This window comes from Myripristis murdjan, chromosome 15, assembly GCF_902150065.1.
Source record: "Myripristis murdjan chromosome 15, fMyrMur1.1, whole genome shotgun sequence".
NCBI lineage: Eukaryota > Metazoa > Chordata > Actinopteri > Holocentriformes > Holocentridae > Myripristis > Myripristis murdjan.
The window spans coordinates 12,987,528-13,013,401 of record NC_043994.1 but is presented as its reverse complement, the minus strand read 5'-3'; the positions used below and the strand labels follow the sequence as shown (position 1 = coordinate 13,013,401).

The window sequence follows — 25,874 nt, the reverse complement described above, 5'->3', positions numbered from 1 at the left end:
ATGTGGGTGCTGGATGCAAGAAACCACTTCTCTGAGCTGTTGCTGCTTGGGGATGGAGGGACTTGGGAAACCGGGCCCCCTGTGGTGTACCGGAGCTTAGGCAACACAAGGCTCTGTATCCAAGAAGCAATTAGAGAGCGGCATAAAGGGATGGAAGGGAGTTGCATTCTCTTAAAGACTGGACTAGTTTGTGCTGCAGTTCAGAACAGCACAGGAGAGAGGACAGGAGGAGGGGTAAAGGCAGAGTTTACCCTAAAATTCCCTGAGCGGCACGAAATTCTCAGTAAAATGAGAAGGGACATCCGTCACTCATGTAACAGATTTGAAAGCATGCACTGTAGTTTGATGCAAAATGCTGCTGACCAAAATCCAAAACAAAAAAAATAAATGCAAAAATGAATGAGACGTTATATTGAGCAGCAAGACAAGCCTTCAACATGATCCACTGAATTTGACATTGGAGGACAAGGGCATGTAGGCGAGTAATGATGGGAAAATATGCAGATGAAAACAACCTCATCTATAAGGAACACCCATTCTCAAACCAAGAGCAGTGTGCATAATGAACGGACAACATTGAGGTCTGTGTGATCTCTCCCTGCCAGTGTGCATGTGCTCGCTGCATGTGGGGCCTGTAGGAGTCCAACTGGGACTTTGTTTCCACACTTGCAGCCACACCAAAGTGCCACTCCATCCACTACACTGCCAATAAAGAAATGACATACATGTATGTTAGACTACACTGAGAACTGTTAAAAAAAAAAAAAAAAGGGCTGCGACTCTGCATCTTTTCATCGTCTTTTACCCTCCAGATGGATGCTGGCGCTTTTTTCCCTCTGCACTTGAAAACCCCTTTATTATATCCCTAGGATATATATTGTATGTACGTGCCTTGGTCATAATACAAGTGCTTTTTCTCATATACATACATAGACCAAAGCCCAAAATTTGACGTAACTCTATATGTGACTGACACGACAGGGTTTACATAATCATTGTTGCTCCAAGACCAGCCGACTGACCTCACTCTATAAATCCATCCACACTTATCAGAGGCCTTAGGCCACATTTGTAAGGAGCATCTCATTAGTGCTGTTGAAAGATGACTGCTTATTCAGACTACTAAATCATCAGTGCCCTGGAGGAACTGCATGTACATTAGAAAATAATTTATTTTCACATCAATATGGTTAAGTGTTGTTGAAGTTGTCATTACAGTTTCAGTGGTTTGGCTTGGTCCAGTGGTGCCAGACCATTTGGTACACATGGAGGCCAATGGCATCTGTTTATAGTGACAAAAAAATGTATATATGAAACTGACAATTTAAAGTAAACTCCCATCTGGGTCAGTGCTCTGAACTCGAGAATATTGTGTTCTACCTATGTATTTACCTTGCATTTTATTTTGTGTTATGTGGATGTCTCATGATATGCACGGAGAATTTATTTTCATCATGATAACAATTTTTAATTTATGAAACAACCAGTTTGGCCAAGCACCCTTAATCCAGAACCCTGTTGGAATTCAGTACATAGCATATTGGCAAGACTGAGGTGCAGTGTCAATGCACCCTTCTCACCACAAGAGGGCAGACTGAGCCTTGAGGAGTGGAGGATCAGTTGCACTGAAGAACCCACAGAAGAAGTGATGTGTACTGCCAACATAAATATCTTTGAAATACATGCACCCAAAGAGACTTTCTTGTGTTCTTATTGTTCTCTCCATTGATTGACTGCGTTTCCAAGAGATGAATAAGCACAATAAATATTGGATGAGATCCCAGAAAACTCAAGTACATTTTCAATGTGTTTATTTCTTTCAAGTCATCCACATAATAAATAATGACAATTCAAACCAATTACAAGAGACAGAAAATGACTGAAACAGCTTGGCTTAGTTGGGCTGAAATGAAGCAGGCACTTTTAAAATGGCTATTTTACATTATTTAGCAGGGCTACAGTGAGGATTTATCTGAAATAAGATTGTGAGGCAGCTGCCTACTATTAGGTTAAACCTCACTATTTGGCATCACAGGTACAAGGAACAATATCAGGAAACATCTAAAAGCACACACAAAAAAGAGGAAAAAAAAAAAGAAAAGTAAATATCTACAACATACTGACCCGCACACAGCAGTGTCATCTCTATTTTAAAAACATACATACATCACACACGGAGCAGCCACGGGTAAACAAAATCTAGCAACAGAAAGCCAATCTGTGGGGAATCATCTTTAAAATGGAGGCATGCAATGGACAAGTGTCTGAGCTTGAACTGTTTCTGATAAACAGTGATCCAAAATGTTTGCACAATATTCATATAATTCACTACAAACAGTCTGCAGGTTTAGGTACTTCACGTGTGCCTGTTGAGATTCATTTTAACAAAAATGGTAAAATACATACATGTGAAAGTTTCTTGTGTTATTTCTTGTTTACGTATAACTAGTATAAATCTTTCCATGTCATCCAGTGTCAAGCACTAGTCCACACAGCGAAGCTTCTCATACATGGAAATGTACTTAGCAGAAAGGCTGCTTCAGATTGTTAAGTGATGCTAGGTCTGTATGAACAATAAGAGGAGTAATATATGTCCTGTGATAGCTTTCACAATTTTGTTTTTGTGTCTACACAACAGTCTCACTCAAAAACTAGCCACTTTTGTCATAAAAGACTCAAGTGCATTCTAGGTTGTACTCGTTAGTAACAGCCGACTAACTAAAAATGTCACATAATACCACCGCATGAATGAAAATCTCATTCCCAACCCATCCACACAACATAGATTATAAACTATTTTTTAAGTGGACTGATTAAATAAAACATAAGCCAAAAATTCTAAGAAACATTTATGTCAATGGTTTGCAAATTGACAGAAAATAAAACTGACAATGTCATTGGTACCATTACTGAATGTGTACAACAGTGACCAAAAAGTAGGTGTAATACTCACTGTACACCAACTAAAAAGGTGGCTGCAATACATTTGGTCCTACATTATCACACACACTTGGTCATATGAAACCAGTTCCACAGAAATTCATTCACAACTAACAAAATCTTCCAAAGGCTTCATCTCAAACTAGACTTGACCCATACCTATGAAACTGGCCCAAAATGTATTGCACAAATGCAGAGTGCTACAATTATAACAACAAGTGTAATGAAAGGACCTTACGATTTAGATTAGTACAGAGATTAGACAGGTGGTGAAAAGCCAGTCCTCAATTTGAGCACCCTTTTCAGTCATTAGGAAATACGTAGCTTGCACCCTTAAAAGCTCCCTTATTTACTTGGCACAAAATGGTTTAGAAAAATCCTAGGGCCCACAAACACTGTTGAGCAAATCTTTGTGTGCCTAAGCAGGTTAAAATAAAGCTGTCTCACTGCATGTTAAATCAGCATGAGTAAGCTGCTTTTTTCTGACAACATCAACATTAAGTACATAAATAAGCTATTTTAACACCAGAGCAGGCAGGTGGAGAAGGGTGAATTAATAGCGGGTCGTCTTTGGCACAGACAAGTGCAGTTCAGTGGCGACCCCACTGCTTTTTCTTGCACACACTGACGACGTCTCGAAGAGAGGATCTCAGAAGATTAGTTTGTGCTGTTGGACACTTTTGCCCACTATTAACTTTGGCTTGGAAACCAACGCCCACATGATGTTTCCTCCTGATCTATGCATATTCTTTCAATTCCAGTCCTTATCAGTCAGTGTTAAAACGTCAGAGGTGAGGGCTCAGACCTGGCTGACGGGAAGGTCAGCATCGTCCAGGTCCAGGGGCGGTTCGGGCACATAGGGCCCAAAACTGTTGCGCCGCCGCCACGGTGACTCCAGAGAGTCAGAGGTGGTGGTGGTGGTGGTGGCTGTGGTGGCCGTGGGTGGCTCACAGGTCACTTTGCCAGGCGCGTCTCCTGCAGGGACAGGCGTGGTGGGGCATGGTTGTGGCTCGGCCGTGGCAGGAGGCTCATGAAGTGCTCGCTGTCCCATGCCAGGCTGCGAGCGTGCGCCGCACGTGACAGCAGCCCCCCACTCTGGGTAGCAGGGTGGCATGGCAGATATGGGCGAGCGAGGGACGAGGGGCCCCGTGGGACTGCGGTAGAATGTGGAAGGGGAGGAATGGCCACTGTGTTCCTGCAGCAGAGGAGGAAGCAAGAATGAGAGAAAGACGAGGTTAGACAGTGAAACGACAGTAAAACTGTGTCATCTGTAGTTTATTTGTGATAAGCAAAAGTGCGTTACAGAGTCAGAGTTAGCACCAGAACTGCAGTGTGGAGCCAGATGCAGCTGTAGTAGAGTTGGTATCGTAGGTAGTTACAGTAGCAGACGCAGAAGAAAGTAGCACTGATAGAGAGTTGTGGTGGTGGTATTAGTAGTAGAAGTAGTAGCAGATGCAGTAGTAGTAGAAGTAGCAGTAGTAGTAGTGTCAGCAGACTATAGCTTGGTATTGTGGCTTCAGGTAGCAGAAGAAAAGCAGAGTGCCTTAAAAAGCAGTGGTTGGTTGCTCATTATTTCACAGCTTTTCACTGTCAGATTTCACTCTCTGAAAGACAAGACGGGGGTGTGGAAGACAGAAGAAAAGAGAGGAAGTGGTCAAAGCAAGAAAGGGTTAGCCATGGAGCAGATGGTGAGATGCTGGTTAGACCAACATCCCAACTATAAAGCATCAAGAGATTCTTGAACAGATAACTGTTTCAACATTAAGGTGTTCTATTCTGACACAAAGATTCACCCAAATGGTGCCAGTAGGGCACTGTGCCACCCTGGGACTTTCCAGGCTTGTGAAATTTCTAATCAGCAAATCCACAAATCACCATTTTAAGAAGTAAGAGTAGAGAATCTTCACAGTTTCCTAGTACCATTGTGTTTCAAAAATCCTGGGACGAACACTGGATATATTAAGACATTTTGGGTGTCTGTAATTCAAAGCTGTAAACATGTGTAACATTTAATACAATATGGTTCAGTCAGACATTATGGAAACCATTTTCTTAACACGTGTATGAGAAAAATAGAGGACATACAGGCAGCGAACAGGAGGGAGGAGAAGAGACAAGCAGGATGTCACACATCTAAGACAGGTACACAGCTGCAGCAGACTGCAGAGACAGAAATAACAAGGCATGAAGGGAAGAGAAACGACAAGAGTGTGGAAGGCACAAATACCAAGTAATAAATACAGAGAAAGAAACAGGAAACAGATTTGAGACTGTTATCACTGAGCTGGTCAGGTAGCGCAGTTTGCATGTTGCACTGTACTTTATACTTACACACCAAATGTTTCAATATGCACATGTTGCAGAGTGTAAACACTGAGAGTGTAAACACACCGAACAATGACAATGATGGGTGAAAACTTTGCAAGTCAAGCTATGAGAGAGAGGGGGAGCCGATGACTATAGAGGGTTCTTCCAGTGGTCATGGAGTCACTTTTTGGCATTCTGATAAACATCCGCACAAATATATTTTCCAAAATACTCTGAAATTGTTTGAGTGACTTGAGGTGTGCTTGATTTTTGTTGCCATGCTCCTGGCGACAGACATCACATGCAAGAGAAGCTAAATCAAGCACGCCATGTGTTTCATCAAATATATGAACCTCAACTTTGAGCTGAGTTGAAAGTGTGAAAGAAGAAAATGTGAAGGAAAGCAAAGGAGGAAGAGGAGTGGATAGGAGGGAAAGCGAGGAGGAAGGGGTGGGAGGAAGGGGTGCTTGTTGGGTTGTCATAGCCATACATGGGATGTGTTTGGTTCTTAGCACAAGAAGTGTCAGGTGTGCCATCAGATCTGAGCTGCTCCCATGACGTCTAAAACCAAAAATGGCCAGCCAGTGAGTGGAAAAACAGTATTAAAAAAGGTGCGCTTTTAGTTTAAAGGGGGGATTTAGAGGAGCTGACATACGTGCTGCTGCACTCCCCGATTCGGGACGTATACCTCTGTATACAAGGGTTTGACAGCCGTCTGGCCTGCCGCATCTGCAACACAGTGCAAAGCTGGATTAGAGCAGAGGGGCCGTCTGCCCACAGGGAGAGTAGGAAGGGGAGGAGAGGAAAGTGACAAAGAAAGATAAGGAAAGGAAAGAAAGAAAAGGCTCAGAAGATCAAGACAGAGCAGAGAGTAAGACAAGAGAGAGAAAGAAAGAGAAAGAAAAAGACATGAACCAGAAAAAGAGGTAATGGTACAGAAACAGAGCACGGAGGAATAGATACTATCTACCAGATGAAGCTCTTCCCCCGGCAGTCAGAACAATGAAACCTGTTTTACCTCTCACTCCTCACTGCTAGCTGCCTGTCACTATGCATGTAGGCTGCAGACAGAACTGATGAAGTAGTTCTGTAAAGTCAAGCCTCAGTATATAAAACATCAGGAAGAAGTACTCCACTGTGCCACAACTATCTGGACACCAACTAACAAAGCACCACAAGCCTTTCTCCATGCTAGGATGTAGACACAGAATAGAGTCTGGAAACAGAAGAAAAAAAGGAGAAGACAAAGCATGCAGCACCCCCCCAATCCCATTTCCCTGTATCTAGGGAAAGGTGGAGCCAAGTCTCCCTTACTCCTGCACAAGTAAATTCAAGTCATGTGGCTGCAACACTGACATCAGGAGAGTCACGTTTGCTGCAAGCCACATCAAGTCAGTGTAGTATCCAGTCACGTTTAGTTCCAGTCAAACTGGATGTCAGTAAGTGTATCAATGTTGCACACTTGTTGGCAAACTTTTCAGAGCAACAGGTAACTACACAGTCAAAATATAGAGTGAAATCTACTTCTAACAAAAAGTTGGCCAACTGTGACCACGAGTTTGTTCTTAAATCACAGTGTTAAGTCAAATGTTCAGTTGAATACTATAACCTGAAGTGATGTACAGGCTACACAGACAAACTGACTTTCCTAATCAACTGAGCTGACTACATAAATGTACCTAAAACAACTGAGACTGTTCCAGAACATTCAAAAGGTAGATGTAGGATAAAGTCATCTGAAACACACTTTACTGTTAGTTGGTGTTGACATATCACTTTCATATGGAAATATATTAGTGAGCTATCTGTAGGAACTGATCTTGGCTTGTTTAACAAATAAAAATATGATCATTCCCATTAAGTAGTTGCCTCCCTCTGAAAACAAAAAACTCTCAATGCAGATCATCAAAGTGTAACCATCTAAGTGATTATTTCCTCAATATGAAGCAGTTGTGCAGGTCTCTCATGCAACAAACTGTATTGTTTCCATTACTCTCTCAGCTCTAAGTGCAAGAAGTGGGCAGTGGAAATGTACTCACTCAAATGAATCAGTGTATTTTGACTACATCTTGGTAGTTTGTGGCTGTATGAGCTATTGTGAGAACAAAACACAGCAAATAATCCATAAATAATATGAAGTGGTATTTGGCATCATGACCTCGGATCACAAGTTTCAAATTATAGGCATGCAAGTCTATGTTAAGTCTCAAGTAATTCTCTTTTCCTAGGCACATCTCATGCCATTAATTTTCTAATTGAGTCCAATTTAAGGCAAGTCTTGATAATTAAGGGTTTGATCCTCTGGTAGAGGGTGGTACTGTGCTGTAAAGTATGGTGGTGTGTGCTACATACTGTGGCAGCAGACCTCCCAGGTCCCCGCTGGGCAACAATGGCCCCTGAGACTGCCTTGATCCAGCTGTGCATCTCCTCTGGACTGTCCGCCTGGTGGAGACAGAGATACAGTGGACTGGTTAGAGTGAGACAGGTTACAGATGTGAAGAAACAGACACACAGGAGAGGTGAAGACAACTGAGAGCATGCAACATTTAGCATCAGCATCAGTGCATGGTAACATCTGATAATGTGTGCGTGTAAGAATCTAAATCCCAATTACCATGGAAAAATTTTGTCTTACCTGTATATAAAAGGTCCTAGATGTGGTGACGACTTCAAACAGATTATCTCTCATCATAATGTCACTAAAACAAAAGGCAAACAAAACTCAACTTAAGAAAAGACTCAACACTGTAACACCTGGATAAAAAAAAGGAGGTTTTGTATAATGGGGAAAATGCTGAGACTTGTTAAATACCTCTGCTTGCACTCCTGGACTTTGTGAACTTCCTTCAGTGGAATCATTCTCAGAGGCTCTTTCTCCTGAAGGGAGGAAAGGAAAACAGTGTAGCACAAGCAATGACTGGATCACAACTGCCAAAAATTAACAAATGGATACACAGGCCCATCTTTATTGACTAATGTCTAGCACAAATTACGTTTTACGGATGAAGTTTTTCTTTGCATATAGTAAAAATACTTTTCATACAAATCTGATAATATGTTGCTTGACAAATGAGGCTATAGTGCTTGGTATTTTTTTGTTTCACAGGTACAGCAGGTAACCAGCCCAGAAATAGCAGACTCCCTGGTGATTGTAACTTTCTTGACGTGGCCATTTGATACAGCAGACAGAGAGTCTATGTCCTTGGGCCCTGTTGATGGCCAAATAGACACATAATGCTGTCAAATAAGGGTAGACCTTGATGAGGACAGAACTTGACACACGCCATATTATTTTGAGGAGGGTCTGAATCTGCAAGACTGTGTGTAAGTGTTGAGAGAGAGAGAGAGAGGCCACACTAGAGAAAGAAAGGCATGCTGGAACAAGTGAAGAGAAGGCACCGAATTCCACTGACTGGGGAAACATGTCAGTACTTGTGTGTGTTTGGTATTATTCTGTGTGTGATTGTGTAGGTGATTCCAATCCACATGCTTCAAAAATAAACGCCTCTTCTTGAAGGCTTTGCAGAAGTTTATCAAAGTCAATTACCAGGTCCGATTTGAAGTAACTCATTGAGTTTTCTTCCAGGAGGAAATACCGCCGTTTCCAGTTCCTCATCTAAGGAAAACAGAACCAAATATGAATGTTTAGATCTGTTTTGTATATTTTCCTGCTAAGACACAATCTCTCAGTGTTGACAACTTACTGCACTAACAAAAGCAGAACTCTTATTACAAGTTCTTACAGATTTTACAGTGTCTATTTGTATAATGGGCAGTACACTATCCTTCAGGATTTTATGCAGACAGAAAGTTGAGCAGATACGGATAGGCACGACAGCATAGCATGAGTCAATTCAAACCCAGGGAGCTGCAATTTCTAAAAATACTGACCTAGAGCAGATCGGTCAGGACATGACCTTCCACACTTCAGTTTAACTTCAGAAGTACAGTCTTTATGCGAAAGTGCTCTATTCTCAGATGCTTTTAGAATAAAGACTCTGGATAGAAACTCTTAAAAACTTGCCTAAATTCACCCTGAACCCAAACCCAACCCAAGTCAAGCAACTACAGAACCAGAGATCCCCTGGAACTCACCACAGCGCCTTGCTTGACGCAGTAGCCAGACTTGATGACAGTTTGCTCCTGAGCTGGTCTGCCCAGGAAATATGGCAGCTGGCTGTGAGAACGCCGCATGGCCTCACGCTCTGGTCCCTCTGCACCATCACCACCTTCTTGCTGGAGGATGAAACACACCATCAAAATTACAATCCACGTGCAAGTCCACTGGTATACACAAAGAAATTCAATCAGGGATGGACACATTGTGAAATTCTGGGCCAATGTGCTAACTGATTTTTTTTTTTTTTTTAAACACAAACTACTTTATACTATCTCTGAATGAGCACAAATTCAATCATGCAAATCTATGAAACAATCTTTAATATAACCTTCTGTCACATGGCATTCTTTCTTTTTAGCCTGCTATACAACTACCTTTTCCCACAAATTCCTCCTTCAAACAAATGTAGCCTACTTAATTCTAGTTTCTCACCAAAAACAAAATTTCGCAAGACTACACTTGAACACATCATTATAGCATAATAATTTATCTTTACCTGATGCTCATTTTTATGAATAGAAATTGAATGCATCATAATGTAACTGGCTGCAACCACTAATGATAATGTGGAGCTGACAGCTGTGTGGATAAAGATGCAGCTCAGTGAAACCAGGGTGTTTCCTCTACCATAGGCAGTGGTGGGAACCCAGACCACCCATAGGACAGGGCAGTCCACCCTGAAATCTGAGCAGAGTATCATAAAATAATTTTAAATTGTTGCCATAAAATTTCTATCATGCAAATCTAGGGCTGCCAACTGTCCCATAAAATACTGAATCATTCTGTAATTGGAAGGTTACAACGTGTCTGGACCGCAACCGTCACATCAGCATCGCACTCGCAAGAAGACAGCTCACATGAGACTGAAGCAATCGTCTATACCACTTACATCGAGTTGTTGTATGCATCATACCATAACTTGAGCAGCCAATCTTTCTGTGCAGTGTAGAGTTCTTACAGTGAGCCTGAACCTGCCAGATTAATTAAATATCATCCTAAAGTTGCTTTATCCTAGACCTCTATTTGTGTGTGTGGACAGTGGAGCTTCTTTCTGTGGTGCAGCAAATGTGTAGGACATACACTTCAGGAGGTTGTTTTTGGTTTATGTTGTTGTTCTGTTCGATTTAATGGGACTGTTACAATGCATAGCACCACCCCAGCAACAGCTGACTGTGCAGTGTGTGTGTGATGATGCATATTGCCTGTTTGTAAAGGTCATATTATTCTAGACAGTGCTATTTCCTTTCAATATTGTATTAGCGGCAATGTTATGGTTTCTCTCACTCCCCACCCAGTATTGACCAGGTCAGTACCACAGTCTGCGATGCGGTGTCTCTGCTCTCCATGATCATCTGCTTAATATGAGCAAATATATAGTAAACTGTAGTAAATCCAAGCAGTTGAAGTAACAAATAGCCTATATGTTGCAAAGATGTAGATTCAACATCAGTAATTCAGTACATTTTTAATGGCTATCAACCACACGTTTACACGCATGTTGTCAAAAAACAGACTTGGGTTGGTGAAACACTGAGCACAATATGTGTGTATTCATGCACATATGCATACACATGTGGTGCAGTGCATGTGGGGTCCTATTTACCTGAGTCTGGGTGATGATGGGGACTCCTCCTATGATCTCTGTCTTGTAGGAGACCTGTTTTTTGGTTCCTGTGGCATCCAGCAAGGCCTTCTGGTTCTCTGCATTCTGCTGGCCATCAGACAACTTTGGCACCTGTAGGAGAGTGCAAACACGCGCGCACGCACACGCACACACGCACACGCGCGCGCGCACACACACACACACACACACACACACACACACACAGAGAGAGGATTCTATGAGGGACAACAGCTCATGTTAACACATTATGTTACATTAACATTACGTTAACAAGCCTCTATCTTAACATGTGGCCTCACTTTTTTGCTAGTCATTTCCTTTCCACATGATTAAGGCTCCATGGAGAACAATGAAAATACTCCTTCCACCTGACCATGGTAGCATTCAATACAACAATACTGCATCCTGTTAGCCATGTTCTGACTCAGTCTTATCTGACTGCTAGACAGTCAGCTCATTCACTCCTACAAAACTGAAAGAAATAATGTTTTTTTTTTTCCAACTGCTAAAACATCACTCTAAATCTAAGTACAACAAATACCAGAGGTGGTATTTATTGTGTTTATCTGTACATTTGTGTGTTGTCTCACAGTGATCTTGGTGGCTTTATTGAGAGCGTTGACCCAGTCTACAAGGTCCTGCTGATCATTGGCTTGCAGGAAAAATTTCCTCATCCCCACATTTATAACTGAAAAGTGATGAAAAGAACAGTTAGAGCAGAGTAAGTGAGATCGTGTGACAAGATGATAGATACAGCCAAAAATTATAGTATTATATATTATTAAATTATATTATCTTGTGATTCCTTGCATCCATTCTGTGTTTAGCATATACTGTAAATGAGCATTAGTCCCAAAACGGGATGTGGAGTGAGTCTAAGTAAAAAATAAAATCAAACTGTTGTTGAACAAATGTCTGTTTTGTTACTGTGACTTGAAGTATATACATTTAGTGACAATCCACATCAGATTAGGGGAGCTTGTAAATTGTGAGGGTAACAATGACATGAGTGCATGAAGAAATCAGATACAGCATAATTAGAACTGCACATTTTTCCATCCTGTCTTGCACAACTTAGGATTGTTGATGCTTGATATGTTTGAGATGTCTGGGAGTTTGTCTTTACAGTCCTTGTGAGGCCATTTCTTTAAGTGTGCATACCATCTCACAACTGCAGGAAGTCTGGCTTAAAACTCAATTCGTCATCTTGGACATAAGTAAAGGAAAGCGCACTATCACGTAAACAAAGAAAACAAACCACAAAAACATGGCTCAAAAGACAAACAAAAAAATGCAACCATCCTTGACATTATTAACCAATCACAGACAATAATATTCTAGAGTACAGTGAAAAAGCTGTGTAAAAACGGTAACTAGTTCAGTGGGTATGATGATCAAAACAAATGCAATCAGCCGGCCAAAGTTTTTTTTTTTTTTTTCTCTATCTCCTTCAGCATGCTATCTGCCTTTCTGCTGTAACAGATATAATGGGGCGTATCGAGATCACAGCTTCATTGCTATGAATATTTCTGTAAGTGAACAACAACCAAGCCAAGATTGGACTCTCCCCCACAGCAAAACACTGTGCATGTGGACGGCCCAGCTGAAGTCAGTGACAGACGCCCCAGCCTGCACCCACCCACTTCTTACCATGACAGCAGAAAGAGCTCCAGGCTACCACTAACTCTTTTCAGGGTACATTTACACAGCCATGTGAACATAACCATACTCTATTATCAATAATAAGGTTTTTGGGTCAAACGCTGATTAGCTATGATTCAGGATTATGGAACTGAAAGAGCTCATGTCTCTAGTATAAATGGGCTACTTCAGTCTATCTCCCTCCCGTCATTGTTGCTCCATCTCAAACCTCCTTGTGTCTCCTGTGTTTCCTTTCTACACCATGGAAATAAATTACATTAAAGCCTGACGGGTAACTCGGGGAGGCAAGCTGTAAAAAGCACTGAGATGCAACTATGTGGCACAATGAATATCTTTCTTCCTCATTGTGTGTGTGTGTGTGTGTGTGTGTGTGTCTGCTTCTGGTGCAGCTCTTGTAACACATGCAACATCTCAGTCTCTCTGGCTTCTCTTCCAGTGAACATAATTCTGTCCAGCTGTCTCCTTAAGAGGACCAATAACAGCAAATCCAATCAAACCAAATTTGTATTATGTTTGTAATTCTGTCACAATAGAAAATAAAAAGACAATCCCTCCATCCATCCATCTTCAAAACCTTATCCTTATTATTGACATAATTAGGGTCAAAATAACAGAACAAGGAGAAGTGTCATTTAGGTCTGGTTTGGAATAAAAACAATTACTGTGTAAAAAAAAAACATCACTGATTCATTCTAGTAGAAGGAAAAAAGAAAGAGAAAAGAAAAGAAGAAGAGGAGAACATTGGAGTATTATAATTTCCTATTTTTACATTTTCATTTGAATCATTAATTTGGTTGTGTAAAGCCAGATGAACTGTGTAAGATGATATTGGGCTGTGTGTGTGTTTGCGTGGGTCTATCTTATGTCCTTTGTTTTGTTGTGTTGTTGTGTATATTTGTTTTAAATAAAAATAATAATAATAATAATAATAAACTTCACGAAAGAGAACTGAAGTGTGGCAGAAGCAGGTAATGAGAAATATTAAAAACATTTGTAAGGCACCACTCAAACCTAGCCTTGTTTAAAAAAGGTGACCAAATTTTATTGGTTTTTAGTTTAAGAAATTCTGAAGAAAAATACAATAAAAGTTAAATCAAAATTTTAAATTGAAACATTCAAAACTGGGCTTTATTTTTGCAGTCCCTGCCTTAATATTCCTTGGCTGAGTGGCACGTTGGAGGGTGTACAGGGTTAAATGCTGTATGTTTGATGCAGGTCAGCTTCTTGGTTGCCGTGATAATGTTAGGTCTCAAGGGCGCTATGAATACTAATCTGTGCGGGGGCACATATCAGATCTGAGTCAGAGTTGCGCACTCACAAAACAATGTGAACTGCTGAGTAACACAGCTGGGCAATAAAGTTCACACGACACATGCATTTCGATCTTTCTCTCTATGAAACACACGAGGCTCAGTCCAACACATGTGCTTACATACACTCACACACACACACACACACACACACACAGAACCCATATCCATCAGTCATAGACTACAATCAAGTGTCTCTGTTTTACTGTAAAGCCATCTGGAAGCATTACAGCCAGTCCCAAACTTTCCCAAAATGCTTTTCTTTCCTGAAAATGCCAATTAAGATTCCTTTAAAGTCACTGGAAGCAGGGAGGGAGGGGGAGGGGAGTGAGAATAAGAGATATCAGCACATGTGGCGCACAAACGGCAGTTTAAAAATATCTCCATGCTTATTCTGAATCATGTTCCGATTAGGATGCTGGCATCCTGTTGAAACTTGAACACGTCAATGTGTGTGTGCACCTTCCACCAAACACACAGTCACGGCAGTCAACTTCATGTCACACACTAGTGTTTCCTGCTATTGAAGGAGAAGCAGGAGGGGGAGGGAGGGTGGTAAACAATGACAGGGAATGGAGGTTTGCTCCCAAATAACCTGCCTGTGCTGGGGGACTGCACGGGATCATGGCTCATGTTTATCAAACATTCTTCACTGCTCTAGTCTGGACCATACAGGGACAGAAAGAAAGGACAAATAAAACTGTACTGCATCTATTGCTCTGTGGTAAAAGATTCACTTGTAGGATATTAATCAAGTGAATTTTAAGAGCTCAACAACACCCAATCTATAACATACTGTGGTATGTGGTGAGAGGGCTGTTATTAATAAGGAATGTAATTCTCTTAACATCCTCATGGACTGTTTGCATCAGTAAGCATGTTAGAGAGGGTAGAACACAGGGTCATGTAAGGTTAGGCTGGATGCTGCAGCAGATGAAACCCATGGTGTTCCAGTTAAGAGATAATCTAACTACCCAGTCAGGTCCACAAATGTCAACACCTTAAAGGATGTTCAAACATCATATGAGCAAAACTCTGCCTCACTGAATTAGACTGACCTCAAGATCAGATCACACAAGATAGCCAAGAATTAATTAAGGAGGAATGTAATTTATCAAATCTTCACTCTTCTAAAATTATTACTGAACCAAAGGAACACATGTCAAAATATAGTATTGAGGCTAAAAGTATTGTTCTATTGAATGTATACAAGACAAGTGCAGGAATGTCTTTGTTATAACACGCATTTCAACAACTAATCTGGGTAAAATGCTTTATAACATGTACATGTGCCACATGTTTCATGGTCTGATATAATGTAATCTATGATTTTTCAATTTACTGCCATCACCCAGACATTTTACTGATTGGAGTGCCCATATATGTCTCTTTTGGGCTCAACAAGCAATGGAGGAAACCACTCCCGAGATACATTTTGAGAAGGAAAGAAGGATGTAGAATGTAGAAGACTGAAAAAGAACTTATTAGCAAAGAGAGTGAGGCTGAACAATTAATATGAATGTTTTCGCAATGGAAATGTGGCCAATTGACCTAAATCACAGGAAGATGACGATAAAATGTGCGTCATAACACCATTATAAAAACAGTATTATGGATCTGCAGAAATTTGCTGAAAACGCCCTATTAATTGTATTCAGCAGATCTAAGACAATACGTTTGTGTGGAGAGATCATATCATCATCAATATTTTGCTAAAAACTTAAATTATGTTGCAAAAGTTTGCATTTCGTCAAAATAATTACAATTATCATTTTGTACCATATCATTCAGAAGATTTAATAAACCTGAGAATGTCTGCTAATTGAGTCATTAAGCTGTGCCAACCAATAACATCTGAATGCCACAACCAATCCAGAGATCGCTTTGCTTGATAAATTCAAGCCCAGATCATGACCTGCTGCAGCTTCCTGCATCTCTGTTTGTTGGCTAAACAGCCGAATGTTGAGCAGGGCTTCAACTGGCTACCTGGTCAATGAGGGGGAAAGCATGCAGAGAGCAGTGCTTGATCAAGGTCAGAGGGTGAATGAGGACAGCAAACATTCCTCCTCAGGTTATGATGTGTGTACCCAGCCTGGTCAACGAGGGGTTGCCAATTCCAGCAGTATTGATAATATAAAAGTGCAAATATGCAATTGGTCTTTCATGGCAACAGTGGACACAGGGAATCTACAAAATTTTGATTTCAGAATGCAATCAATATGAGTTATGCTGACAGTCATATTGCCTATCCTTCAATAACTACACCATGTCAGCTGAGGAAATATGGATTATGCTTCACAAAAAATACAAAAATGTACTCCAAAACAACAGAAAAAGCATATCACATTACACACAAAGCATTTTTGCATATACTTTGTATGAAATTTCAAATCTCCTAAAGACAGAGAAATAAGTGAATTTGTTTTCCCTACATCTCCCAACCTTTGTAGGACCTCTGTTTCTGTCAAAGTTATCAAATATATATTTGGACTGCTCATAAAAAAACAAGACGTCAGAGGTTGTGACCATGTGTGTGTTCTTACCGAAGCAGAACTCAGCCTTAGGCCTCAGCTTAGTGGCATCGCTGACCTACAGCAGGTAAAGAGGACAAAGGCCACAGTTGTTACCAGTCCATTTCCCTGAATAAATCAGTTCTGTTTTTACTTAATCTTATCGGGATAGTATCGGGGAAACTGTGGTGGAAATATTTTTGCTTACCTTAGAGATGTATGTGAGCTTGAGGGAACCAACACAGTCTGCACCAATAGGCAGGTTCTGTGGAGAAAAGAGCTCTGATTAAAATATACAGCTGAAAAAAGAAAAGAAATAGGAAACGTATGCAAAATAAGGCAAAAAAAAGGCTGGAAAAAAATAGTTTACTAAAAGAGACCTTAGCCATGGAATATAAAAGAAAGTGAAAGCGATATAGTGGGAGAGAGACCAAGCAAGTCAGTGTTATAAATACTTTGAAGTTAACTGGCATGGAAAGAAGCCAGTGTCGTGCCGTAGTTCTGAAACTGGGAGATTCAACATCATTAAAATTTCAGCTTTTAAAATCTATAAAAAGAACAGGGACTGAATAATTGAAAAATCTCCTGCCCAACATGATTTATGAATAAGTCATGTAACAGAACATTGACAAATACAACATCTCTGCCCTGGCATGATGTACAAAGCAAGGACAGTGTTATGTTGTATGAACTGTGCGCACTCCTTTATACTTGGGGTCACTGAGCGTAAAAAGATGACCACTGTGCTCACTGCATATATCAATGCTTGCCCCTTGGAGTCCTAACAACATACTTTATTTTGAGAACCCCACTATATGCTGTATCTTCCTTTATTCTGACAGATTTGCACAGTTTTGTACCTGCCGAAAGCTCACTGCCCTGCTGCTGTACCTGTAATCTGAGCTTGCTAACCTATCAACTAGTCTGCATAATGCTACTACTCCCTACCTACTGGGGTTGTGCAGTGACAACAGGGTTAGCATGTTGTTAGCTTTGTGTTCATATTGGATGCAGACAGCTTAGCAATTGTTAGCCTAGCATGTGAACTGATTATCCACATTGTTAACAGCTAAGCCATTCTCAGCTTCTTTTGGTACCTGTACCGAAAGGGCTAACTAATGTTAGCTGGTGTGTTGCTACCTGTGAGCATGCATACACTTTGCCAACAACCAAGCAAACATTAGCCCTGGCAGTTACCTCGATGCTCTAACCAGATAGCTAAGGGCAAAGCCATTATTACACCATGTTATTACCTGCGGGTTGTCCATGAACCAGACCAAGCTGCCCTGTTGTGTGTCAAGTATGAAGTAACGCCGCAGGAACTTGCCACTGCTCTCGTTCTCCTCGATGTCCAGGAAGCCACAGATGCGGTTCTGCCGGTCCACGTAAGGCATCTCGGCGCCGGGACATTCCCTGGCCCACTGAGGCCAGGACTGGAGGAGGAGGAGGAGGAGGTGGTGGTGGTAGAGAGTGGGGGTGAGCAGGACTGGGAAGAAAATCCTGCAGAGAAGAGGAAAAAAAAGGGAAGAGGGGGTGTGTGAGGAGGGAGGGAGTAAATGAGGAATTTCAGTGTTCTTTGTGGTGAGCCTTGCCAGCTTCTCCTCCCGCTCTCTCTCTCTCTCTCTCTCTCTCTCCAGTCTCTCTGCCACCTGGAGCTTGCCACACTGCTGCCTGCCAGGGGATCATGTGACACAAACCACAACCCCGCCTTTATCCTTTTATATCAGCCTCACCCACTCACTCTCTCCCTCTCCTGCTGTTTCTCCCAGTCCCGCTCTTTCCTCTCACACTCACTGTCCTTTCACTCTCACTGCTATCTCCTCCACCCACCCTTACTTGCGCGCTTTTTCTCCCTCTCACACTCTTTTCTCTTGAAGTCACCCCCTCCCTCTGTCTCTCTTTCTCATCCCATTTGGTGAGCCCCTGGCCATCCCCTCCCTCCACAGCTGAGCCCAACTTTAGTAAGACCCCCACATGAAATAAAATAAAACAGAAAATAAAATAAAACTGAGCTGAGCCCTGTTTGTAACAAAGCAACAAACGCCCCCAGGAGCTGACTGGGAAACTCTGAGCAATATTTAACCTGCTTGTGGCTGACAATAGCACACCTCACAAACCAGCCGCTCACTGAGATTCTACTGACCAGTAAATCATTAATGACTGTCTGTGTATACATGCGTGTGTGCATGCATCTCAATGTCAAACCTGTGTGGGTGGGCGTAGCAGCACTGTAGGCATATTGTTAGATTAGCCTCTTTAAGCTGCTGTCATTTTGGACTGCGCCTGAAATATGTGAGTGAGATGGGACTTGGGAACGCAAAGATAAAGACTCTCTTTCTCCGGGACATTATGAGCGCTGTGTGGGTGGACGGGGGCAAAGCCAGGACAAAAGGCCTGGTTGTTGTGCACGGACTGTGGGCTAAGAGCGACATGGCTAGCCCCTCCATCTACCCAAGTCATCCCATTTGATACACATAGGCATGAGAAAAAGCAACACTGTCAAGGCTGACTACATGAATGCTAAACAAACAGTGATGATCATGTGAGAGTGAGAGCAGAATCCGTAGAGTTCAGCGATTCTGTAAATGAAGTGCTTTGGACGTGTTCATCTGTGCATGTGTTTCTCACTGATGCACAACTAAATTAACTTTTCCTGGCATAAGCAACACCTGGTGCAAAGCAAACAGGCACTGACTAGATACCTAGGCTTTCAATATAGCTAGACCAATTTTGTGGCCTATATTTGCACAACCGTGTAGGAAAAAGTAGGCTAACCCAATTCACATGATTTGAGTGTTAAAACCGATAAATGACAGCTAAAGCGAACCACAACTAGAAGAGTGCACTCAGCAGAGTACAGATCTCTGCTAGGCGCATCTCCCCTTTTCTGGACTATGGGGTATGTCCCGAGCAAAACTTGGGAGAGACTCATCAGCCAATTATATTGTCAAACACTTCTAATTATAAAATAACTTACTAGATGATTCAATGAAACACAGTAGGGTATAGAAAATATACTGTAAAACTCCCAAAGCCTCTTGAGTTTAGCTATTTCTCTTTCTCTCTGTATCAGTTTCAGTTTATTAAACATATATAACCAGTGGTTTGGAACTTATGGCTCACAAGCCATTACTGGCTCTTTGCCAGAAGTCATACGGCTTTTCAAGAGAAACCATGTTTCAAAAATTACATGAATTAAAATAGTAAAACTCAACTTCCACTTCTATGGTGCCTCTCTCTCTCTCTCTCTCACACACACACACACACACACACACACACTACAGACCAGCGAACATTAGGCAAATAGTCCGCTTACATATAAACCAGTGATGGCTGGAATATCAGGCAATGTAACCTATTTTAACCATCACTCTGACATTTTTTTTTACAATGTTATGTTTTTTTGTGTCCAATCTGTAAGCTGTTGACTTGCAGCGGGTGGACTCACCAAATAAAAACACAAACGCACGTCAGGATTTTTTCACTCCCAACTGGAGCAAACACAGCCACAAAGGACGAAAAAAAAAAAAACAAACAAAACAAAACAAGGGAGCTACACAGTATCTATATGCTGGAGAGTGCTTGATTCGTTATGTTCAGGGAATTTCTGTGCATTTGCTAAAGAATTTATCTTGCTCATTGATAAAAATCACTTAAGTGCCAGCAGAGTGAAATTTCTTCAGAGACAGACGTGGTTCTGTATCTATGTATATATGCTAGCACAGCAACACCAACAACTCACTTTGCACAACTTGATCTGAATAAACAGCCCCACCAGTTTGTTCCTCTCCTCCCACCTGTGCATAATGCATGCTGTGCTTGGCACCAAAATACACAGACAGACAAAACAAATTCAAAAAATGGTCTGAGCGCTGCTTGCATTGGTCATTATAATGAGTAATAGAGGCTTCAGTCTTTCCCACTTGGTCTCTCAGCTGTCTCTCTCACTTGTTTGCTCTCTCTCTCTCTCTCTCTCACCAAAACAACCTTTTAGCTTTTGCTTCCAAATGACAATCACCAGGCTAAGTAATTCACAAAAGCCTCAGCTTAAAATTTCAATTATTGGGGATTGTTCGCCCTATAGCCTCTTATTTGAGCCACATATGAGTGACATGCTCTTAGCTAATCTAAGTTCCTTTTGTAAGCAGTTACACTGTATGTGTGTGTGTGTGTGTGTGTGTGTGTATATGTGTGTTGTGTGTATGTATGTATATATATATATATATATATATATATATATATATATATATATATATATATATACGTTTTATTGGGTAAAATGTGGAAGTAGTGGAATGAGATATAAATTATAATATATGAGGAGAGACAGAGAGATGATGCAGAAAGAAAGCGGAAGTAATAAAGACGATCAGTCTGCAAAGGTTTTGAATCACCGCAACTACAAGAGGTTCTTCATGGTACAGACATAAGCGTGCACAGAACATCTTTAGGCTGATAGACCCAGTAGTTTCCAAGATTAGGTGCAGACACACACACACACACACACACACACACACAGAGGAGTGAAAACAAGATCTCCTCCAGCTATGCCTGGTGGAGATAACAAGATGAAGGCAGCCCCTCAGATTTAGTGGATGCTTGCCTACATGGCACACAACATCATCATTCACAACAAGGAAGAGGTTGGAGGGTACAAGGGCTTCCTGTGTAATGCATGAGATAGAAAGATCAAGTGAAAGACAGCATTAGAAAAAGATATGAGAGGGAAAGACATGAATAAGACAAGGAGACCAATGAAGACATGCAAAGTCAGACCCAGAAGACCAGAAGGTTAAAGGTCAAGCTCCAGAGAAGGTCAGATAAGGGTGCGCTTCATTGGTTGACTAGAAACTCTTTCCAACTCAAACATGCCTCCAAAAGAGTTACTCTTTACATTTGAAGGAAGGCTTTGTCTGCCATCACATGGCAACCAACTGGCCACACAGGCCAGGTCATAAAACACCACAAAAGGGCCAGCAGGATCTGTATGTGGTCAATGTTTTTCTTTTATGATCTGGCTTGTAACAGCCCACTGCTACATCAAACAAGGACCCCATAAATGCATTTCCAACCTGAAACAATAGCATATGTTTTGCTTGTCTGTGGCATGCTTGGCTTGCTTATATATTGATTGTTATAAGTACATCTGCCACTAGTATACTGATTTGTTTGCATATTGATTTACAGACTTACCATTTGTTTGTTTTTCCGGTTTTATGTCTGAGACAAGTTATATATCATATCATGTTTAAGCTATGGTAACCAAAGAGGGTGGTCATTGTTCTCTTCTCTTGGACTGTTTTAATGACTAATTTCAAATCTGTTCATACAGTTTGGTTTCTGAAGTGCTGCGCAAGCTGTTTCAAGTAAGTGGGATCAACCATCACATTATATAGCCAGATAGGGTATTTTGGGAGAAGCGGGGAAGGAACTAGCATCCCTTTAATGGCAATGGGTCTTCGGTGGAGAGAGTGAACAGCTTCAAGTACCGTGGAGTCTGGTGCCTGAACCTGGTGCTGCATACTGCCTCAGTGGCGTAAAATGCAAGGCATAGACTGTTTTATCTCAGATGCTTGAGGAAATTCTGGGTATCCCCCCAAGAACCGAGGAATTTCTACTCCGGCACCACCGCAAGCGTCCTGACAGGGAACATTACTGCCTCGTACGGAAACAGCACCGAACTGCAAGGCCTCGTGAAGAGTGGTGTTCTACGGTGCCAAAAAGTATCTATACCAGGCGCTGCAATATTAAGGCTAGGAGAACCATTCAAAATCCCAACCGCCTGGATAATGGCATTTTTTCCCTGCTGCAGACAGAAAGACTGTACCGGACACACCAGTCCAGCACTGAGAGGCTCAGGAAGAGCTTCTACCCTCAGGCAACTAGGATCCTAAATGAGGTCACTGCCTAACACTGACCCTCTACAATGTCATCCCGCCATTGACATAACACCATACAACAAGACTCTTGCTGGGTTTTCTCTGCACCTATTTTTGCATGAATTTTGAATTTGCACATAAGAAAACTTGAATGAAAAAAGAAAATTCACAAAAACTCCTAAAATTCGCATCGAGAGTTATGCGCTTAGCTAAGGTAAACAAACAGGCGATCAAATATGAGAAAATGCTATAGAGACTGAACTGCTTTGAGCAAGAGTGTGGTGCTGAGGACTGCCCCACTGCCAGAGAACACCACCTTTCCTTGATTAATTCCAATCAATTTTGCATAAAACTACCAAAGAAGCATAATATTTGTTCTGGTAGTACATGGCCTACTCGCCTAAAACTTGAGATACCAGCATCATTTGCTGAATTGGACTGACTGTATGTGCAGTGCAGCAGCAAAGGTAGATCTACGACACAACATCGGCGCTCCCAGGTATATGTTGGATGGTGTCTGATTGCAACATCAGCAAAATAACCACTCTTCCTTTAGCAAGAAGGTCATTCAATCTCTCTATCTTCTGTTTGGCTGTCAGCATTTGATTACATAGTGTTAAAGGTGGAGTCAGCAATTCTGGGGAAAGACTGTTATTATTATAATGTTATCACATTAGCATGTGCCAGATTTACCGTCCCTCTCGCTGGCATTGCTTCCTTCCCCTGTCCTGTGAACGAGCATGAACGCCCCCTGTTGCTGATTGGCTGGGATAGTGTTGTATGGCCCGGTCCGAGCCACTTTGTTTGATTCCTATTTACAGAACCAGGGCTGTGTAAGAACAGGATTTTTTTCCAGTTGCACTCACAGAATGGACAGCTAGCTTACGGTGGGGAGATATTTGCTGAATTTGTAGATTTCAAATATAAACAATCTTCCTACAGAATCGCTGACTCCATCTTTAATGCAGTCTTTTCAGGACAATTCACATAAAGTCGTGATGCAAACCTAGGTTATGGCGCAAAGCATCACACCACAGCCTGTGTTTTGGTAGCTAAATGTTAACAGCATTTGTTGAACTGCATGCACAAAGTCAACTGCTTGCTGTGTGAGAAATACAGAACAATGGTGTAGCACAATATTTAATTTGTCAGCCACCTTCACTATTGTACCAGCCGACCTGATTTATAACCCCATGTTGGCTAGCTGCCTGACAAAGTGGCTGGTAGAGTTGATTTATGCTGCAAGGTTTGGTTTGTGCCTGTTGTTACCTCCCAACCTGGAGGTAAGAGGTGAGAAAAGCAGAGTGCAAACAACAAGAGAAAGAAACAAATGATGAATTACAGACAGGTGAGAAAATTAAACAGGAAGTCAAAAGGTGAGAGAGAACAGTCAACTGAGTATCATAATGGTCTGCAGCATGTTTTCACTCATCTTGGCCGTGCCTGCCTCCTTTAGCACAACTAATCTACCAACTAAGATGGTGGATGATGAGTGAACTGAGCCATATTGAACAGATAATGTGTTGGTAGCTGTTCTTGCTGGGGCCCCTAGGTATATAAATTTAGGCAAAGGCGGCCTCACACACCAACAAGCCCAGTCACGCTGCTACTGGCATGCAATCTTTCCTTGAACACCAACTGGAAAAAAAAAAAAAACACTTTTTCACAACAAAAACTAGACACGAGGACCAGGACGAGGCATAGGACACAGTTTAGTTTTAAATTCAGAGTGAATATATCAAGTCATTGGCTACTAAAGAGAGATTACAGCTCGTAGTCATCGATTTTTCCAAAATCACAGTGTGGTGACACGCAGACAAATCACTGCTTTTCCTCCCTTTTCCCAGGAGACTGCTATTTGTCATTTGTGCAAATAAGGGTTTTTAACAAGAGTTTAGAGAAGTTGAGCAAAAATGTCAGTGTCACTTGTGCTTCTGGAAATACACAGCTTGATAATGTGGCTTCTTTTAAACAATTCAGAGGCATAAATCTGGCCAAACCAGAAAAGATCAATGGCAGCCTATATAAGGTAGAAGTTCAGGTCTGTCCGGTTCTGTTGAAAAAGAGTACTTTTTGGTCACTCTCTGGCTCTGAAAGTAGCAAATATGGCCTGCAGGCTTTGGCCTCACACCTCGGTTCCTTGGAAAGGCCTGGCCCTGTCTACAACAACTCTATCTTGTTGAGTTTTGAGATTCCCAAAACTGGATCTTGAACATGCATTTAACTCCTGGCAGGGCAACATTAGCAATATCCTGTGTTAGCAATACAACTTCCAAATCCCTCGTACAATACACAGGCGGGTTTCTCCGGTTAACATGGCAAGCTAGGCGTGTACTCGGTGTTGTGTGCGGAATGGTGCAGGATTAACCAGACATATTTAGGATTCATTTTTAGTCATCTATCTAACGACGCTAGCTAACGTGTGGCATTTCACAACAGATTGTCCCAACACGTTCAAAATATCAGCGCTATTGCTAGCAACATCAGCAACATCGGCTGACCAGCTTTAGCCTGGAAACAGCCCACAAAAGCCTGCTGTTTTTTTTTGTTTTGTTTTGTTTTTTTTACTGCACTCTGGCAAAATATATCACAGGCTAATATTACATTAGTCCGTCACCAAACGTGCTATTCCGATGTTGTACCAAACGTTAAAAACAAGAGGACCGCTTTGCTAACGTTAACAGTTATCCAGCTCAGTTAGCCTGGCAAAATAAGTTTTGGCATTCATACATGCTAGCTAACACTGGCTGTTAAGTTAAACTGATAGCTAAGTACGCTAAATTATTTTCAACTTTATGTGTCAGCAACTTTAGCAACAGTAAGTTAGCTAACTGGCGTGATTTACTGAGCGTTTCGGACCAGCTTACCCAAGTTTTGCCTTCTGTGCTGCACAGTGAGCAGCCGCCGTCGGTTCGCTGTTGTTGGATGGTATCCTCTGCGCCTCAGCCCATCTCCACTCCACACACACACAACTAGGGCTCAGGGCCAGTGCGGCTGCTGCTAGTGCAGGGCGGAGATTGTCTATGGAGGAGAAGATGAATCACTACAAGTCGGTCCGCGAAAGTAGGCGTTGACCATGACGCATGCGCTCTGTTCCTGCAATTTTGCTTCAAAAAAATGGCGAAGTTCAGCCATGCGTAAGGTCATTGCCATTCCAACTATTAATCTGGTAGAGAGACTGTAGACAATAGACAGACTGTAGAAAATAACTGAATGATATCAGACATAATGGTAATCTCAATTCAGAGGCTGCCTCCTCCAACAAAGGACACAGTCTATGAGGGGTGTGGTCTGAGGTTACTAGTTACACTAGTTTACTTTGGATCATGAAAAATATGATTTGAGGCTATAATTTCATCTTTTAATTTGCATTAATTCTAAATTAAAATGGCAAACGTTAAAAACAACTTATACTCACTGGATATCCTTAAGGCTACTTTACCTTTCAGCATTTGCCAGTTCTGTATCTTTCCAAAACGGCAACTTCTGGAAAAGGATTTTTAATAGCTCAGAGCAAAGCCC

General features: G+C 41.6%; 1 protein-coding gene across 5 annotated transcripts; it reads right to left on the bottom strand.

Moving 5' to 3' along the window:
- Nucleotides 1–1,794: 1,794 nt before the first annotated feature.
- LOC115372309 (pleckstrin homology domain-containing family A member 1-like) lies at nt 1,795–25,373 on the bottom strand. Of its 5 annotated transcripts, none has more exons than XR_003929440.1 (15): nt 25,220–25,373; nt 17,727–17,973; nt 16,682–16,738; nt 16,507–16,552; nt 11,582–11,679; nt 10,971–11,102; nt 9,343–9,483; nt 8,795–8,863; nt 8,060–8,124; nt 7,883–7,946; nt 7,600–7,689; nt 5,903–5,976; nt 5,026–5,100; nt 4,261–4,544; nt 4,026–4,135 (listed from the first exon to the last, which is right to left on the bottom strand). XR_003929440.1 is itself a non-coding variant. In XM_030070080.1 (14 exons), the coding sequence occupies exons 2-14, from the start codon at nt 17,865–17,867 to the stop codon at nt 3,895–3,897; spliced, it is 1,293 nt and encodes a 430-aa protein (XP_029925940.1). In that variant the 5' UTR covers nt 17,868–17,973; nt 25,220–25,373; the 3' UTR covers nt 3,758–3,894. The 5 variants fall into 5 exon arrangements, 3 of the variants coding, with proteins under 3 accessions (XP_029925939.1, XP_029925940.1, XP_029925941.1); XR_003929441.1 differs by having other exon boundaries at nt 4,065–4,135; nt 4,244–4,544; XM_030070080.1 differs by lacking the exon at nt 4,261–4,544 and having other exon boundaries at nt 3,758–4,135.
- Between the last annotated feature and the right edge of the window lie 501 nt (nt 25,374–25,874).